Source organism: Podarcis erhardii, assembly GCF_964252035.2.
Source record: "Podarcis erhardii genome assembly, chromosome: 3".
NCBI classification, from domain to species: domain Eukaryota; kingdom Metazoa; phylum Chordata; class Lepidosauria; order Squamata; family Lacertidae; genus Podarcis; species Podarcis erhardii.
In genome coordinates this window covers 4,996,985-5,013,046 of record NC_138507.1, presented here as the reverse complement: position 1 = coordinate 5,013,046, position 16,062 = coordinate 4,996,985, and the positions used below count along the sequence as shown (strand labels likewise).

General features: G+C 46.4%; 2 protein-coding genes across 3 annotated transcripts in view; one reads left to right on the top strand and one right to left on the bottom strand.

Annotated features, from left to right (window-relative positions):
* MCM3 (minichromosome maintenance complex component 3) overlaps nt 1-16,062 on the top strand; it is a 368,003-nt gene that overhangs the window by 318,405 nt on the left and 33,536 nt on the right. The window lies entirely within an intron of this gene.
* On the bottom strand, nt 271-15,314 carry PAQR8 (progestin and adipoQ receptor family member 8). Of its 2 annotated transcripts, none has more exons than XM_081855677.1 (2): nt 15,176-15,314; nt 271-6,828 (listed from the first exon to the last, which is right to left on the bottom strand). In XM_081855677.1, the coding sequence occupies exon 2, from the start codon at nt 6,792-6,794 to the stop codon at nt 5,736-5,738; it is 1,059 nt and encodes a 352-aa protein (XP_081711803.1). In that variant the 5' UTR covers nt 6,795-6,828; nt 15,176-15,314; the 3' UTR covers nt 271-5,735. The 2 variants fall into 2 exon arrangements, with proteins under 2 accessions (XP_081711803.1, XP_081711804.1); XM_081855678.1 differs by having other exon boundaries at nt 271-6,818.

The following is a 16,062-nucleotide window of genomic DNA, read 5'->3' as shown; positions in this document are numbered from 1 at the left end:
CAGGAGTGCTCTGATGGTGTTTCCTGCTTGGCAGGGGGTTGGACTCGATGGCCCTTGTGGTCTCTTCTAACTCTATGATTCTATGATTCTATTCTATACTTTCCATGGAAAGTGAAATTGCTTCCATGACAATTCTCACCGATTTGCCAGAGTTCTTTGCTGCTTCCCCACCAACCAACCACCCCATGGAAAAATTTCTCCCGTAAGTTCCACTAAGAGACTTCTCTTTTCTTTCAGATTCAGTGACAAAATACACAGCTGACTGGAATATTTATTTTAAATTTCTCAACTTTTATTCTTGATTCCCTTCAACATTTGTTAATACAGTATAAATGTGCAAATGTTCCGAACAATACAGACTTCAGGAGATAAACAAGGAGAAGTCATTTGTGCAGTATCAAAACTAACACCCCCGGTTGAAAAAAGAAAATATAACCCCCTCCCTCTTATTTTTAATGTATTTTTAAAAATTATCATTAAAAACCATCCCTTGAAAGGCATAAGTACACAAAACACACCAGAAGCACCTAGCATGTGCTCCTCTAATTGTGTACTGGAAACAATAAGTTCACATAACTCAGCCCTTGTTCTGCCTAAACACCACACCTGAACAGTTGAAATTTATTTATTAAATTCATATCCTTCCCAAGCCCACGAACAACAATGTATGAGGCTGCAGATGACATTCTCACCCCCCAATTCTTGGTGAGCATGTATTATTGTAAATAGGCTTACATTTTCAATTGCTGTTGATCATCTAGACGTAATGGCATCTACAAAGTAAAAGTTGCAGGTTTCTGTCTGATTGTTCTATAGAAGATAATCAGTTTTACTTTACCTGACAACAAACCTTTGAATTAACACATCTGTCCTGGCTAAGTCTCCTTGAAAATGTAAAGAAGAAGTGGCAGCAACTGATTATGGAAAGTATCTGAGGAAGATATTGTTGCTAAAGAGGATCTGGGGAATAACCGATTGCACCAAATTTCTTTTCGGAATCACCTGATTGGTCCTCAAAGTGCTCTTTCAAACTAAATGTAATTCAGAAGTCTTCGTACATGCTTATCTCTAGACCCACTGATGCCAGTCACAAACCTTTCAATACATTAAATGGGACTCGGTCGTCATCACTTTTAATACCAGGTTTTAGGCCAACCAAGTATGAAGTATACATTCAACCACTGACTACTTGAGGAGCTATGAAAGTGACTTTTGAAGTCCCAGAGAAGGGGACATGGACAGCACTAGTATTTCATACAGTACTTATAATAAGAGAAAAGTAACTTGGGTCAAATTATTATTTATAAAGGAACCTCCTACTGAATTAAAATAAAGTAGCTCTGCAAGGGCTTATTCAGAGTTCCTTTTGTCCTGCTGCTTGCCTCTGAGGAAAACTGCTCTTTAGCACTCAACTGGAGCAAATAGCAACTGGGTTTTTTGCAGATGGTCACTGGTTCTGATTAGAGCTAAAGAAAGGAGCGTGCCAGAAGGGAAACTGCTCAGACCCATGGTGTCTAACAAGCAGAGTGGGGACAAGCCTCAAATGTAAGTTAAACACATCTCAAGTCCAAAGTTTTAAAGCTATCAGAAAATCTTGGTTTATTATACCACTAGGTGGTGGTCTAAAATCACTGAGAATTTTCATATAGTCCACCAGTTCAGAATGATGAACATATCAATTCTCTTCTTATATTTTAAAGTTATCCAACAGGACATTTCATGCGTTCCTTTTTCTGGGTGGTTAGTTTTCAATTTGTGGTAATTTAAAAGTGAAATTGGCTGCATTAAACTTCAAGCTGATAAGGGTTCTTCAAATAATTTTAGCACATATCTGAGTATCTTATACTGTATTAACAACTTTTGGTGACAACACGCAAGAGGTGCACTTCAAGCAGAAGCGTTAAGACTAAATGCCTTGTTTTTAAAAACTACATAAGCCATACTCATTTTCACCAAATTCATAAAGGTGATCTACAGCGAGTATTCTCTTTGTACTACTGTACTACTTCGGCCTGCAAAAGTGGGCTGAGTCCTCCTTTTGAATACTCAATGGTGTAAAAAGATCACATGTAGTAAATCATCACATCAGAGACAAAGGTTTAATACACCCCATTCCTTTTGTTCTGTATTAGTTTGCGGCACAAAGGGAGATGTTCAAGTTTTACAAAGGGGAAGCATTTGAAAACGACACACCTATGGGCCCTGGTGCAATCTGAATTGTTACTGTCCAGAATCTATCCCAGTTCTGCCATATTCTGGCACAACAGACAGAATGGCTTTCAGATAGGCTCAAAAGTAGCTTGGAAAAATTATTTTCTGTTATTACTGAGTTTTTACTGTTATTACTGAGTTTTACGTTACATTACATACAGAACATACACATGTTCTGTTTAACACCGTTTAAGGACAGCGACATGCTAGAAGATAACATGATGCCTATCAGCGGAGCCTATCAGTTGTCTCAGCTGAAAATTACATTTTGCTGGAAACTGGGGGTCTGACTTTACACGTGTGATTCTGAGTCGCGCACAAAGCAAGAACGTCAGCTTCAAAGGTAGAAAGTGCGCCTACACTCAGTGACCCGAGTTTGAATGATACGCCTCATTGACTGCTGCAGAGCAAGCAGTACAGGAGGCAATTTTATGCAAAAATCTACCCTTCAAGCCAAAGGAGAAATTAATATTTCATGCTGATTCCCTACCAACAAAGAAACCTGGTCCCATGGAAACCGAGCTTTGAACACAGCCTCATCCTGCTTAGGCCCAAGACTCGCTGGGTTCCCGTTATATTTGTTCACAGTCAAGCTCAGCATGCGTTCAAATTGCTCTAACGAAAGAATGGCTCCATATCTCATTACCAATCCCTGAGTGTTTCTTTCTCTATCGTTGTTTTAAATTTTCATGAAGGGTACTAGTGCTGAATTTCTGCATGTTCCTGTTTCTCCAAGAGAAGCTGGGATACAATTAGCTGCCGTTTTCCAAAAGGAGAAGCCAGGCCATTACAGGTAAACCCATCTTCCAAAGGAGCTGTCCCTAAAATACACTGTGAAGCTGGAGCCAGGGAGGGAGGTTATGGGAAGGAACAGAGGAGAATATGGAAGACCATGGTCCCTAAACTATCAGTGAAATCAAAACCCATCAGTCAATCCAGCCTTGCTTCATTTAAGAAGATGTTGACACCTGCAGTGCATTCTTAATCTGGTCCAAGATGTGTCTTATGGAGAAGAATTAGGTAGCAGAATGTACGGTATGCACTACTTTGCAGATAGGAATTATATTAAAAAAATAAACACCAGTGCAAATTATTAAACTAGCACTGCAAGACGGCTACATCATTCTAGGTAGTACGTGTGTGCATTTAAAAATTATATATATATACGTAATGCAGTCTAAAGTGATACGATCTACTCTTACCATCTCAGGACTTTACTGTCTCATTCTGGTGCATCTGTAAATCCAGCCGAACTGGCCTTCCTTCAATGATTAGGGTAAATCTGTGTGTCCTTTCGAGGTGGGCAAGACTGGGGTAGTAATTCAATACCATTACCTTGGATCCCGAACGCCTTGGTATCGGAGGTTTTGGCTCCCAAATGTCACAAACCCGGAAGTGATTTTTCCAGTATGCGAACGTTATTTTGGAACCCGAACGTCTGAAGAGGCTGAAGAGGAGCTTCCTGCAGCCAATCAGAAGCCGTACTTTGGTTTTTGAATGTTTTGGAAGTCGAACGGGCTTCCAGAACGGATTCCATTCGACTTCCAAGGTACGACTGTATCTCATTCTCAAAAGACACACAGGTCCCAGAGCTCACCCCATGCAGAGTAGAAGGATAGCAGGAACAGCTGAAAGTGAATGGGGCGTTTGAAGCTCCACTATCTTAGGCTGCCTGTGTACACATGACATTTACTCTGGTTCCAGTTCGTTCCCATGGCTGGTGTTTGAAGCTGTACACGACATTAGCTACAATCCATATCTATCTTGTAGTTTTCCACAAACCAATTTCCATCTGATTTCAAAACGTAACTCATGTTAATTTTGTGGTTAAGCGGAGGTGTGTACATTTGAGACAGCCACTGCACAAACAAAGACGGCTTCTTTGGAGCTGTGGGGAGAGGTTGCAGGCATGGGGAAGCCAAACAGGCAACGTGCATCAGATGAAGACATCGCCAGCCCCTCTTTGGCTATGTGTAAAGGTAAAGAAGGGAGAAGAAAAATCTCACCACATTACCCAGACAGCTGATTTGAACAGGAGTGTGCAGTTGAGGCCACAGAAATGGGCTAAGGAGGAACTAGGCTACACAAAAATAACAACCTTAGGTAGATACAAGAAGATATTGAATTTTCTAGAGAGATGGCAGCTACAGACCTTCACAATCAGAGCATAATCAGAGGATCCAGGAGAGTGATGGAGAAGCAGCCAAATTTATGGTCACAGAGCTCCTGTCAAAACCAGTCTTCACAGCCAGCTGAACCCCATCAAAATGGACTCCCACCCCTCCTTTTCTCTTGTATCTGTTCTACTGAAATGTTCTCCCCTCCTATTTTCCACATCCCAAGATCCTTCAAGCGAGTTGCAGAGGAAGCCGGCTGCACTATCTGAAACATCTCAAGAACGGAAGAAAAAATGTGAGAGCCAACAGATTATATGAGCAAGATAAAATTGCATGTATTACCTTGCTTCCCCTTCACCAACTCAGGAGGTGAGGTGAGGGACATAAGGGGGGGGGGGATACACACCTAGAGGAAGGTTTCTCTTTTGCTATGGGGGAATCGTTTGCTATGATTAAACAAACAGGAACCTACGGAAGAAAAACGGAATTTGGACATACTAGTACCGGGCATCTTACTAGAAGAAAAGATGGCTCTCTCTCTCTCCCACAAAAGAGCTGTGAATTCACAAATACCTAAATCAGAGTGGTAAACAGATCACCGAGACCAAACATTACTCCTGTTTGCACTATCTGTACAATTACTGACATGTAAAATATTTATTCCTGAAATTTACAACTCAGGAGGAAGTTCAAGCCTCAAGGCCACAGGTAATTAAAATGGAACAGACCAAACTGGGTTATGTCCCTGAACCCTGTCAATCTTACCATACACCTGGATCTACAACCCAGTTCTCCTGAGTTCATAAATCTGTATTTATGATGCGCTGTCTCCAGTTGCAGGTAGCAATTCAAACAATTAAATGCCTGCCATAACAAAAACAAAACTCCTGTAGTAGCATGGCAAGTAGATGAGGTCTGGTCTGTCTGGTCTGGTCTTCTCCCTGACATGCTATTTTGCTATATGCAGGGATTCCCTCCACACACACACTCCTACTTTTGGTTTGCAGGTAGGTGAACCCTGACATCCATTGTGACAGACACAGATTTAGTATTTCAGTTAGAATTGTGCCTTAGTAAATGAGCATTTCCGTAGTACTTCCCCTTTATATTATTTATCCGCTCCCACTTCTCTTTGACATACAAATTTCAACAGGTAACTCAGAGCAGGACAACTTAGAAACATCTGCCTAAAAAGCTTCTCTGGCCAGCAACTGTTACACTGCAGTAAAAAAAAATGTTTAGGACATAAGGCAGCTTTTTATGGTAGTTCCAGACTGCAAGCAATTCCTTGTTTATAATTTATAGAGGCAACTCCCTTTGTTAATTTACTTATATACAGTACGCAGCTCATCTTTGCCGGTTTCCTTCAAGCAGGCCGGGCCTGAGCCCTGTCCCCACGGCGATCCCTCAGGATTCCTTGATGGCCAGCTCCACCCTAATCCTGCGCTGCAGGAGGTGTGCGGTGACAGCACTGCACGCCACTAAGCCAAAGAAGGAGCTGCAGGACAGAATGACGGAGAGGGGTCCATGCCGCCTGCGGAAGATGTCTCGCCTGTTCTTGTAATCCAGGAAGATGGCTTCCTGCTGGGAGAGTGTGCAGATGGCCAGGAAGGCATGGAAGATCTGGTGGGCATGGCCTACAATGTCACAGGAACCTGGGAAGTACTTCTCGGGAACCGGGCAGGAGAAGAAATAAGCACTGACGAGGAAGAAAAGTATCTGGAAGGTGTGGTACCAGGCAGCCGTCTCCTCGCAACCTTCAAGGTGGCACATGACCACACGGTGCGCCACGGGGCTGATGTCCAAGATGAAGGCCAGCCCTGCTGGGATCACCTGGCACACCTTCCTCATGACGGGGTAAGGGCGTCGGTAGCGGTACTTGGCGTAGCAGCAGCCGGCGCAGGACAGCCACCCACAGAAGGCAGCCGCCGGCAGGAAGAAGAGCCAGAACTTGTCGTACCAGGCTTGATCAGAGCTGTAATAGAAATGGGCCAGGGCGCTTCCGTACTGGTACACGCTGACCCCAACGTAGTCCACAAAGTAGAAGGTGTAGTGGAACATCTCGGACTTGGACTGCAAGAGATGAGCCAAGAGGCTGCAAGTAAGATACGTGACAGAGGAGAGGACAAAGAGGAAGAGGGGCAGAGACTGGACTTCCAAAGTCAACTCCTCTGCTTCCGCAAAAACATTAAACCTCAGCAGCACAGCCAAAGCTGCCAGCAGGTGGGTCCAGACGTTCACCACCTCGTTGTGCTTCTGGAAGAGGCTGAAGAAGTAGTAGCGCCAATGCTGCCCCGTGGGGCGATACCCAGCTTGGATGTACGGCTCCCGGAAGAGCTGAGGGACATCTGATTCTTTGACGGTGCCAGGCATCTTGGGGAAGCCTTCTTCTAAGAGCTTTGGGAGCCGGCGGAGTTGCTGTCCACTGACGGACAAGGTGCTGATCCGTTCCAGGATGGCTGTCATCGTGCCGAAGTGTGTGGCGAGGTCCTGTGGATCCCTGAAGTGAAAAGAGAAAGAGAAGCCATTAGCAAGAGCAGAAACTGGAAATAAGCAGAGACAGATATTTCATAGTCTCTGTGTATGTCACTTTGTGTCACACGACATCTAAGAAGTATGGACAGAAGGAAGGAGCAAGGGGGATGGAACTCAAGTCTTCTGTGTATGGTCTCCTTCGTCCCCTGTGCCAAGCTGCTATTAATCTTGTTTTAAGAAAACAACCACACATCCTAGGAGGAATTCAACGTTAAGCTAAGGCGATGGTCGCATCTGGGCAAGCGTTTCAGCTTATCAGAGGGAATGATCCTCCATGTACAGTTCTGGCAGCTCCCTCAACTTCCCTGAGGCAATTTTGGGGGCAGAAAGTCCTCCTGAAGAAGCACTTCCACAGGGCTTCCGCTGATGGAATGCATTTGTTGACTCCCGCTCCCATTCACAGATCTTGCAAACTAAGGAACCAACGGACTTAAAATGTATGCATTCTTAATAATAATAATAATAATAATTTATTATTTATACCCCGCCCATCTGGCTGAGTTTCCCCAGCCACTCTGGGCGGCTCCCAATCAGTATTAAAAACAATACAGCATTACATATTAAAAACATCCCTGAACAGGGCTGCCTTAAGATGTCTTCTGAACATCAGGTAATTCTTTATCTCTTTGACATCTGATGGGAGGGCGTTCCACAGGGCGGGCGCCACTACCGAGAAGGCCCTCTGTCTGGTTCCCTGTAGCCTCACTTCTCGCAATGAGGGAACCGCCAGAAGGCCCTCGGCGCTGGATCTCAGTGTCCGGGCTAAACGATGGGGGTGGAGACGCTCCTTCAGGTATACAGGACCGAGGCCGTTTAGGGCTTTAAAGGTCAGCACCAACACTTTGAATCGTGCTCGGAAACGTACTGGGAGCCAATGCAGATCTCTCAGAACCGGTGTTATGTGGTCCCGGCGGCCACTCCCAGTCACCAGTCTAGCTGCCGCATTCTGGATTAATTGCAGTTTCCGGGTCACCTTCAAAGGTAGCCCCACGTAGAGCGCATTGCAGTAGTCCAAGCGTGAGATAACTAGAGCATGCACCACTCTGGCGAGACAGTCCGCGGGGAGGTAGGGTCTTAGCCTGTGTACCAGGTGGAGCTGGTAGACAGCTGCCCTGGACACAGAGTTAATCTGCGCCTCCATGGACAGCTGTGAGTCCAAAATGACTCCCAGGCTGCGCACCTGGTCCTTCAGGGGCACAGTTACCCCATTCAGGACCAGGGAATCCTCCACACCTGCCCGCCTCCTGTCCCCCAAAAACAGTACTTCTGTCTTGTCAGGATTCAACCTCAATCTGTTAGCCGCCATCCAACCTCCAACCGCCTCCAGGCACTCACACAGGACCTTCACCGCCTTCACTGGTTCTGATTTAAAGGAGAGGTAGAGCTGGGTGTCATCTGCATACTGATGAACACCCAGCCCAAACCCCCTGATGATCTCTCCCAGCGGCTTCATATAGATATTAAAAAGCATGGGGGAGAGGACAGAACCCTGAGGCACCCCACAAGTGAGAGCCCAGGGGTCTGAACACTCACCCCCCACCACCACCTTCTGGACACGGCCCAGGAGGAAGGAGCGGAACCACTGTATAACAGTGCCCCCAGCTCCCCGCCCCTCTAGACGGTCCAGAAGGATGTTATGGTCGATGGTGTCAAAGGCCGCTGAGAGATCCAGCAGATCTCTTACCATGATGCCTGTCAGAAAGGAGGCTTCTGCACGTGCTGTAAAGGAAACTGATGGGGCTCAGCAACCAGGGAAGGTAGCTCATCGAGGAGGCCCATCTGCCCTCATTTCCCCCCACAGCATGTGCAGAAACCACCTTCTTGACCATTGGACCCACTCTTGGTCTTGTCCACTCAATCATCTGGAGCCCACAGAGGGTTTGAGACCCATCAGCTCCCTCACCTGGTTTAGCCGGACAGTAGAAGCCATTTTTGGAGGTGTGGCTGCTGTCGCATGCTGACAGCTTCGAGGAGCCTGAGGTGAGAGCTGAGCACAGGGTGTGGACCAAAGGAGGACAAGCCACTCCAGAAGGAGCAGGCCATGTCCCCCACCAGAGGTACTACCCCTCCCCTAACACCCCAGTGGGGAGATAAGCAACTATTAAAGATCATTGTGCTCCTCAGTTTTGAAGGCAAGATCCTCTCAGCATGCCTCATTGTTTGGCATTCTTAGCTGGACCATCAAGAAGGCTGATGGCCGAAAAATTGATGCTTTTGAATTATGGTGCTGGAGGAGACTCTTGAGAGTCCCATGGACTGCAAGAAGATCAAACCTCTCCATTCTTAAGGAAATCAGCCCTGGGTGCTCACTGGAAGGACAGATCCTGAAGCTGAGGCTCCAATACTTTGGCCACCTCATGAGAAGACTCCCTGGAAAAGACCCTGATGTTGGGAAAGATGGAGGGCACAAGGAGAAGGGGACGACAGAGGACGAGATGGTGGGACAGTCTTCTCGAAGCTACCAGCATGAGTTTGACCAGGCTGCGGGAGGCAGTGGAAGAAAGGAGTGCCTGGCGTGCTCTGGTCCAGGGGGTCACGAAGAGTCGGACACGACTAAACGACTAAACAACAAAAGCTGGCAGCCTATTGATCCTCGCTTTTATATTACACCTCCAGCTGCTTCACGCTGACATCTTACTAAGCCCAGGTCATAAGTATCAGTCCAGCTAAATTGCAAAGGTTGTTGCCTGTGCAGAAACCCTCCTGAAGAGCAGGAGCATGAGATGGGCAATCCAGTGAGGAAGATGGACTTCCAAGAGGGCGGATAGTTAGCTTACAATTACAATAGCCAAGGCAGCCATCTCCCCACTCCCCCTCAAAACAATGTGCATGGTGATTTCTTGCTCTGTTCTGAAAGTGTGTAGCAGAAGTCACAGTTCCTAGCTGCTTCAAGCAGCAAATTATGGGTTTTTTTTTTAAAGGAGGAGGAGGAAAGGGGAAGAGAAAAAGGCCCTCTGAGCACGTAATAATTTGCTAACTCTTCCCTCCTGTGAAAGTCAAATGATTTTCTCCACCCACTTCACAGATGTTACCAAATTCCCACTCCTCCACTGTTGAAAACGAAGTTCCAGCGAAAGGGAACCTAATTTTCACATCCACCTCAATCAGAGCTCCTTTTCAAAACAACTATTTTTGAAGTTTAAATTAATTCAGAACTCACTGTTTCATCTTTCCCTGAAATAGAAAGAGCAGCCATACTCAACTTCACCCCTCCCAACACAAAATCTAAAGGTCTGGATGATGACGGCTAACCCTGTGAGGGCTTTCATTGGTTTTTTGTTCTGTCCACTTGTTTTCTCGCTTTGTAATGCCAGCATCTTCCACACAGTTTCCATTAAGTACTATGGTCCAAACAGATGCTAAAAGTGTTATTAGGAACCCCGCAACTCCCCCCTCCCCCAGTTCATTATTAGCAGGTGCAAAGGACACATTTTCTTTATCACAATTACACTAAGAAAATCTGTTCTACAAGTTTCCCATGACCACAGATAACCATCTCATGCTGCTTGGATATGTAGAACAAAACAAGTACAGTGCATCTGTGGTGTCATGATGAAAACATTGGTGTTAGAAGAGTTAAATTAAGAGTCAAGATTTCTCAGAAAATATCTGAACACTTAAGAGTTGGAAAACAAGCTAAAAATATATTTAAAAATCAACAGCGCTCATTGAATCCTTCATTTGAGAAAATTCCAGGACATTAGCAAACAAGAACAACTTGCCAGTTTTCAGCAGTCATGTGGTGATGATGAACAAAGCAAAAAGCAATTAACAATACAGACTGAAAAGCCCAAGGTCAGCAGCCCTCACTGTTTCACTTCCACAAAGCTTCTATTCTCTCATTTCTGCGTGGGCGAAGCCGTTTGCTGAACAGCTATATTCATTTCGCAGGGCATCTATTTCAGCCTCAGCTTACCCTCTATCCTTCGGAGAGCTGAATTATTTTGGCTACTCCCAAATAACAGCATTTGTGTGCAACTTGTCTGAGTAACTAAGCCGATACAAATGAAAGCGATTGGGGGAGGCGCAACTAGCTGGTGCACGCATTAAAGAATGTGAGGATAAAATGGGTGTTGCTATAGCCAGAATACTCCGGATAGTGCTGGGAAGCACCCAGTCCCCCCCCATTCACCCCCCCCAAGGTCCTTCAACACAGCTTCTACAATGCCACCAAGCATGGACCACACACTTTCAAGCTCATCTTCACAGCTGCAAGAGCTTTTAAAACTTGTTAAGTCAGTTTAAACAGAAAGGAGAGCATCTATCAGTTGGGTCTGCCTAGCATTCTGTAAGGTGTCTTTTGCATAATACATCTGGCATTGGGCAACCAATTCTCAATTACATCTGGCTGACTGCAGTACTAAAACAGGATACTGAGCTCATATACTCCCATCTACAAAGTGATGCTCATGTGTCCTTAAGGAGTACAGAATTCGGCATTTCTATGGTTCAACAGTCCACTGTTTTTACTTTTAGACATGTTTCCAGAAGTATCAGTGTAGCTATGTTTGTTTTGCTGTGCTTAGCATTTGGGGGAGGTGGGGTCTATGTAATACTCCCCCAAAAATATCTGAAGGAGTTCTAGTTTAGAAAAAGGTTAGGTGCAGTACACTGGCAAATTATTTCCCCCAACTTTTTAATTATTTTTAAACGTTTTCTATGGTGGTAAGAGTGATTTTATTTGTGTGTGATGCAATGGCCGCTACAAAACATAGGAATAGTACAGATGCCTAAAATCACAAAATAGTAGCAGATAAGGACTCCTAGTAAAGGTAAAGGGACCCCTGACCATTAGGTCCAGTTGTGACCGACTCTGGGGTTGCTCATCTCGCTTTATTGGCCGAGGGAGCCGGCGTACAGCTTCCGGGTCATGTGGGCAGCATGACTAAGCTGCTATGGTTCGCCAGAAGCAGCGAACCAGAGCAGCGCACAGAAACGCCGATTACCTTCCCGCCAGAGTGGTACCTATTTATCTACTTGCACTTGGATGTGCTTTCGAACTGCTAGGTTGGCAGGAGCTGGGACCGAGCAACGGGAGCTCACCCCGTCGCAGGGAGGTCGGCAAGCCCTAGACTCTGTGGTTTAGTCCACAGCGCCACCCGCGTCCCTCAAGGACTCCTAGTAGGACACAGCAAAGAAGCAAGGGCAAAATACAGCAGTTATAATCACAAAATCACAGCACTTATTATTAGTATTATTATTTATTTATAAAAAAAAATGTATACCTCCCTATAAACGTAGGTCTCAGGGTGGTTCACAACATAAAATCACAATTGCTGAGTTGGAATGGACCCTGAGGGTCATCTAGTCCAACCCTCTGCAATGCAGGAATCTCAGCTAAAGCATCCATGACAGGTGGCCATTCGACCTCTGCTTAAAAACCTCCAAGGAATCAGAGTCCACCACCTCTTATGGAGGTCCGTTCACTGCCAAGCAGCTCTTACTGTCATAAATTTCTTCCTAATGCTTAGTCAGAATCCCTTTTCTTGTAATTTGAAGCCACTGGCTCAAGTCCCAGCCTTCAGAGAAGGAGAAAACAAGTTTGCTCCATGGGACAGCCCCCGAGATATTTGAAGATGGCTCTCATATCTCCTCTCAGTCTCTTATTCTGCAGGCTAAACATACCTGTCTCCCTCAACTGTTCCTCATAAGGCTTTGGCAGGGGTAGGCAACCTAAGGCCCAGGGGCTGGATGCGGCCCAATTGCCTTCTCAATCCGCCCCACGGATGCTCCAGGAGTCAGTATCTTATTACATGAGTAGAATGTGTCCTTTTATTTAAAATGCGTCTCTGGGTTGTTTGTGGGGCATAGGAATTCGTTCTTTTAATTTTTTTCTTTTCCCCAAAATAAAGTCCGTCCCACCACAAGGTCTGAGGGATGGTGGACCGGCCCACGGCTGAAAAAGGTTGCTGACCCCTGGGCCTTGAACGCATGCATTCTCATGCAAAGCTGCATATAGCAGAATCCACTGCAAACACTCCAATGATAACTGTGATTGCATGGCACGCAGAAAGCCAATCAAGCCTGAATTCACAGAAATGCTGTATATGAGCGAACACTGTTAGAAGCTGGCACAGGCTAAGTTCAATTCTATGACCTCTGCAAGCTCCAGTGGAGAACTGAGCGATGCACGGTTCCTCAGGGGAATAACTTATACAGTAAGACTTTAATTTCAGTATTAGCTGACCTGACTTACACCTCCTGGAATAATGTGTGGATCAAAATGCAGCTTGCAGTTCTCCAATTATGGTAGCACAGTTCTCTGCTCAAAAGATATATCAAAATGTATTTGAAGATAAGTATTGTGAGAGAAAATATATCTAGTGGGGGGTATTTCCAGAAATACATATTTAGATTCACATTTTAATGCAGTTTTTTTTATTTAAAAAATCATCTTAATGGAGAAATGAGGCTGAATGAACTTGTCAGTGATTGTAGCTGGAAAATTTGATTAGTTAGTTCATTCCTAATTTTTGCACTATGCCTGAAATTGTGGTTAGGGCTTAGCAGGAGACTGGGTTGGAAAGTGTGTAAGAAAAAGGAGCTCCATAAGATAATCGATCCACAACAAAGAATATATAAAAGCATTATGCATTCAGAAAAAAAACAACAGTAAAAAGATAAGTTATCAAGTGTATTTATATTTACACAAAAGCTGGAAAAAGCTTTAAATTCGCAATAAACAGAGGAAATCTTTGCTGAAAGGCTGTAACAGCGTAAAAAAAAAAATCCTTATCCACTTGCAAAATTGACTCAAGAAAAACAAAACTACTATTCTAAGTACCAAAAATAACTTAAAAACAAAAGTGCATGAGGAGGAGATTCCTCTGCATAGTTTATCAGCCAAATATGTGGCTTCTTATACTGTTTATGGAGAAGTGAAGAAGTTAACATTCCTTCCTTTTACCCTTACTAGGAGGGGCACACTAATCCTAATTAACTTAATAAACTGTAAAGGCTCTTGTGTAAATTCTACCACTGTTGATTCTGCAACTTGTACACATGAGATGCTTTTATAACCACACTGCTTTCCTTTTCTCCAGTTCCCTCCAAAGCGCTCCTTTTGAAGACTTGCCACACCTAACCAATGACATTATAAACCTTTGAAGGTTGGAGCCCGGACTTCCTCTGTGCAAGCAGTAACAGGGCAACAGGCCCAAGCCATCCAGGGGTTTGAAAATCTGCACCCAGAGACACGTTAGGCTGCCAACACAGCTCATCCAGCACCTTTCGCTGTGAGTTTTGAAGCTGGAAACTGACCTGTTCCTTTTCCAAGCAGCGCTTGATTCTTGCATACAAACAAGAATCTAGGCCTCCTCAAGATTCCTGGGTCTTGTGTGTGTGTGTGTAGCATTTGATGGGCAATTAGATAATCCAGTATGAAAACTGAGCAAGGGAAAACCTCCCTTCATCTCCCTCATCAAAGCACACACACACACACACACACACACAGAATTGCACTCTTTGCAATTATTAAAGAAACAACAATAATCCATATTCAAAATAAGCGGACAGTTCAATGCGGCTGTGTTGAAAGATTATGGAGAGTCTATTCTCTTAACCCACCCACTCCCCGTGTGAGCACCAACACACCGGTCAACAAGTTAATGTGATCCTACTTAAGTAATCTGGAGTGGGATCTCCTGCAATTAATTGCAGGGGGTAGATGAGGACGGGCCAGCTGGGCACGAAAGGGCTTCCACCGCCCCCCCAAGGACCAGGTCTCTGAGCAATAAAGGGCTGCCCCATCTCGCCTTCCTCCTTGACTGCGGAGGACGGTGAGCGCCCGATTCGCCGCTAAGGAAAACCGAGGCAAAAACCCACCTTCAGGTGCAACGCAGCTGAAAGAGAGAGGCAGGTGCGCCAAGACACGCAGGTGCGCCAAGACAAGCCCGGGCGCGGGCAGAGAGGACCGAAGAAAACGCAGCAAGCGCCCTTGGCTGAGGATTCCTCGCAGCGGCGTTGCAGACCCTGGCGGGGCTCTGCGCAAAGTCCTGCGCGCCCTCCAGCCGCTCCTCTCCGGGCATCTGGGTACCTGCGGCGAAGCGCCAAGGGGCCGCCAGGGAAGAGAGGCGGGCATCCTCCGGCGGGGGGGTGGGATCCTGCCGCCGGAGCCCTCGCCTCACCTGGCCTCGGGCCGGGATGCAAACGGACCTGGGGGGGGGGGCTTTTTAAAAAGGTGAGTGGGACTGCGCCCGAGCGTTGCGCTGCGCTTGGCTGCGGGTGCGGGAGGACAAACGGCACTCTGCACATGCTTGGAGGGCATTCTGGACAGCCCGCCCCCCCCGACCCGACTCCCGCTGCCAGCTCACCTGGAGCAGCAGGTAGGTGGGCGATGCGCGGCGCCCGCTCAGCTGGCGGGGGTGCGCGGCGGAGCCTCCATCCCGGCCCCGGAGAAGGGCATCTCGGGGCGCCCGCCGTGCCCAGAAGCTGCCCGGCCAGCTGCCGGCGCCTCCCTCTCGGCCGCCGCGCCCCTTCCTCCTCCTCCTCCCCGGGGCTCCTCCTCCAGAAAGGGGCTTCTCGCCCCGCCGAGGCTGCGCGCCCGGCCGCCGGGGGAAACCTCTCTTGCGCGCCCGGCGACGCGGACAAGGGCTTGCTGGCGGCGCACAACCACAAGCGGGGGCGGGGTGGGGGGGTGCTGTTTTTTGGCTGACTTCAGTTCTCAGAAACAGATGTCATGTGGGAATGATGAAATTCTTCAAGCTATGAAAGCAAAGTTGTTTTTGTTATAGGAGTCAACGCCTCGGGACCGAGATCCCTTCAGCCCGCCCCCCTCCCCCAATAAAATATTTGAGGGGGCCGGACTCTCCAAAGTTGATGGGCATTGCCATTCAAATGATGTGTGGGCACCGCATCGTGTGATCGATTAGGTGGGCGGGGCTTACCTCCCACCCACCCGAATATTTTATTCAAGTTGGCCTTCCTGGTTATTATTATTCTATGTTACATTTCTATATCTTCCTTCATCTGAGGATCATGGGGCAGTTTTCAATATAAAAACACAAAAATAGTAAGGAACAACAGCCCAAAAACTACTCATCAACCCCCCCCCCCAGTTTAAAAGGATCAGCGGCTCCCAAACATTTGATGCTCTTGCTCTCATTTTGATCCTACACTGAATGTTTAGATATTTTATGATTGCTCTTGAATCTTGCCATCCTCTCCTGCCACACCCTTTGAGAATCCCTGCCATAGATTG

Coding starts and splice junctions, on each gene's coding strand:
- PAQR8 (XM_081855677.1), bottom strand. CDS start 6,794: ATGACAGCCATCCTGGAACGGATCAGCACCTTGTCCGTCAGTGGACAG.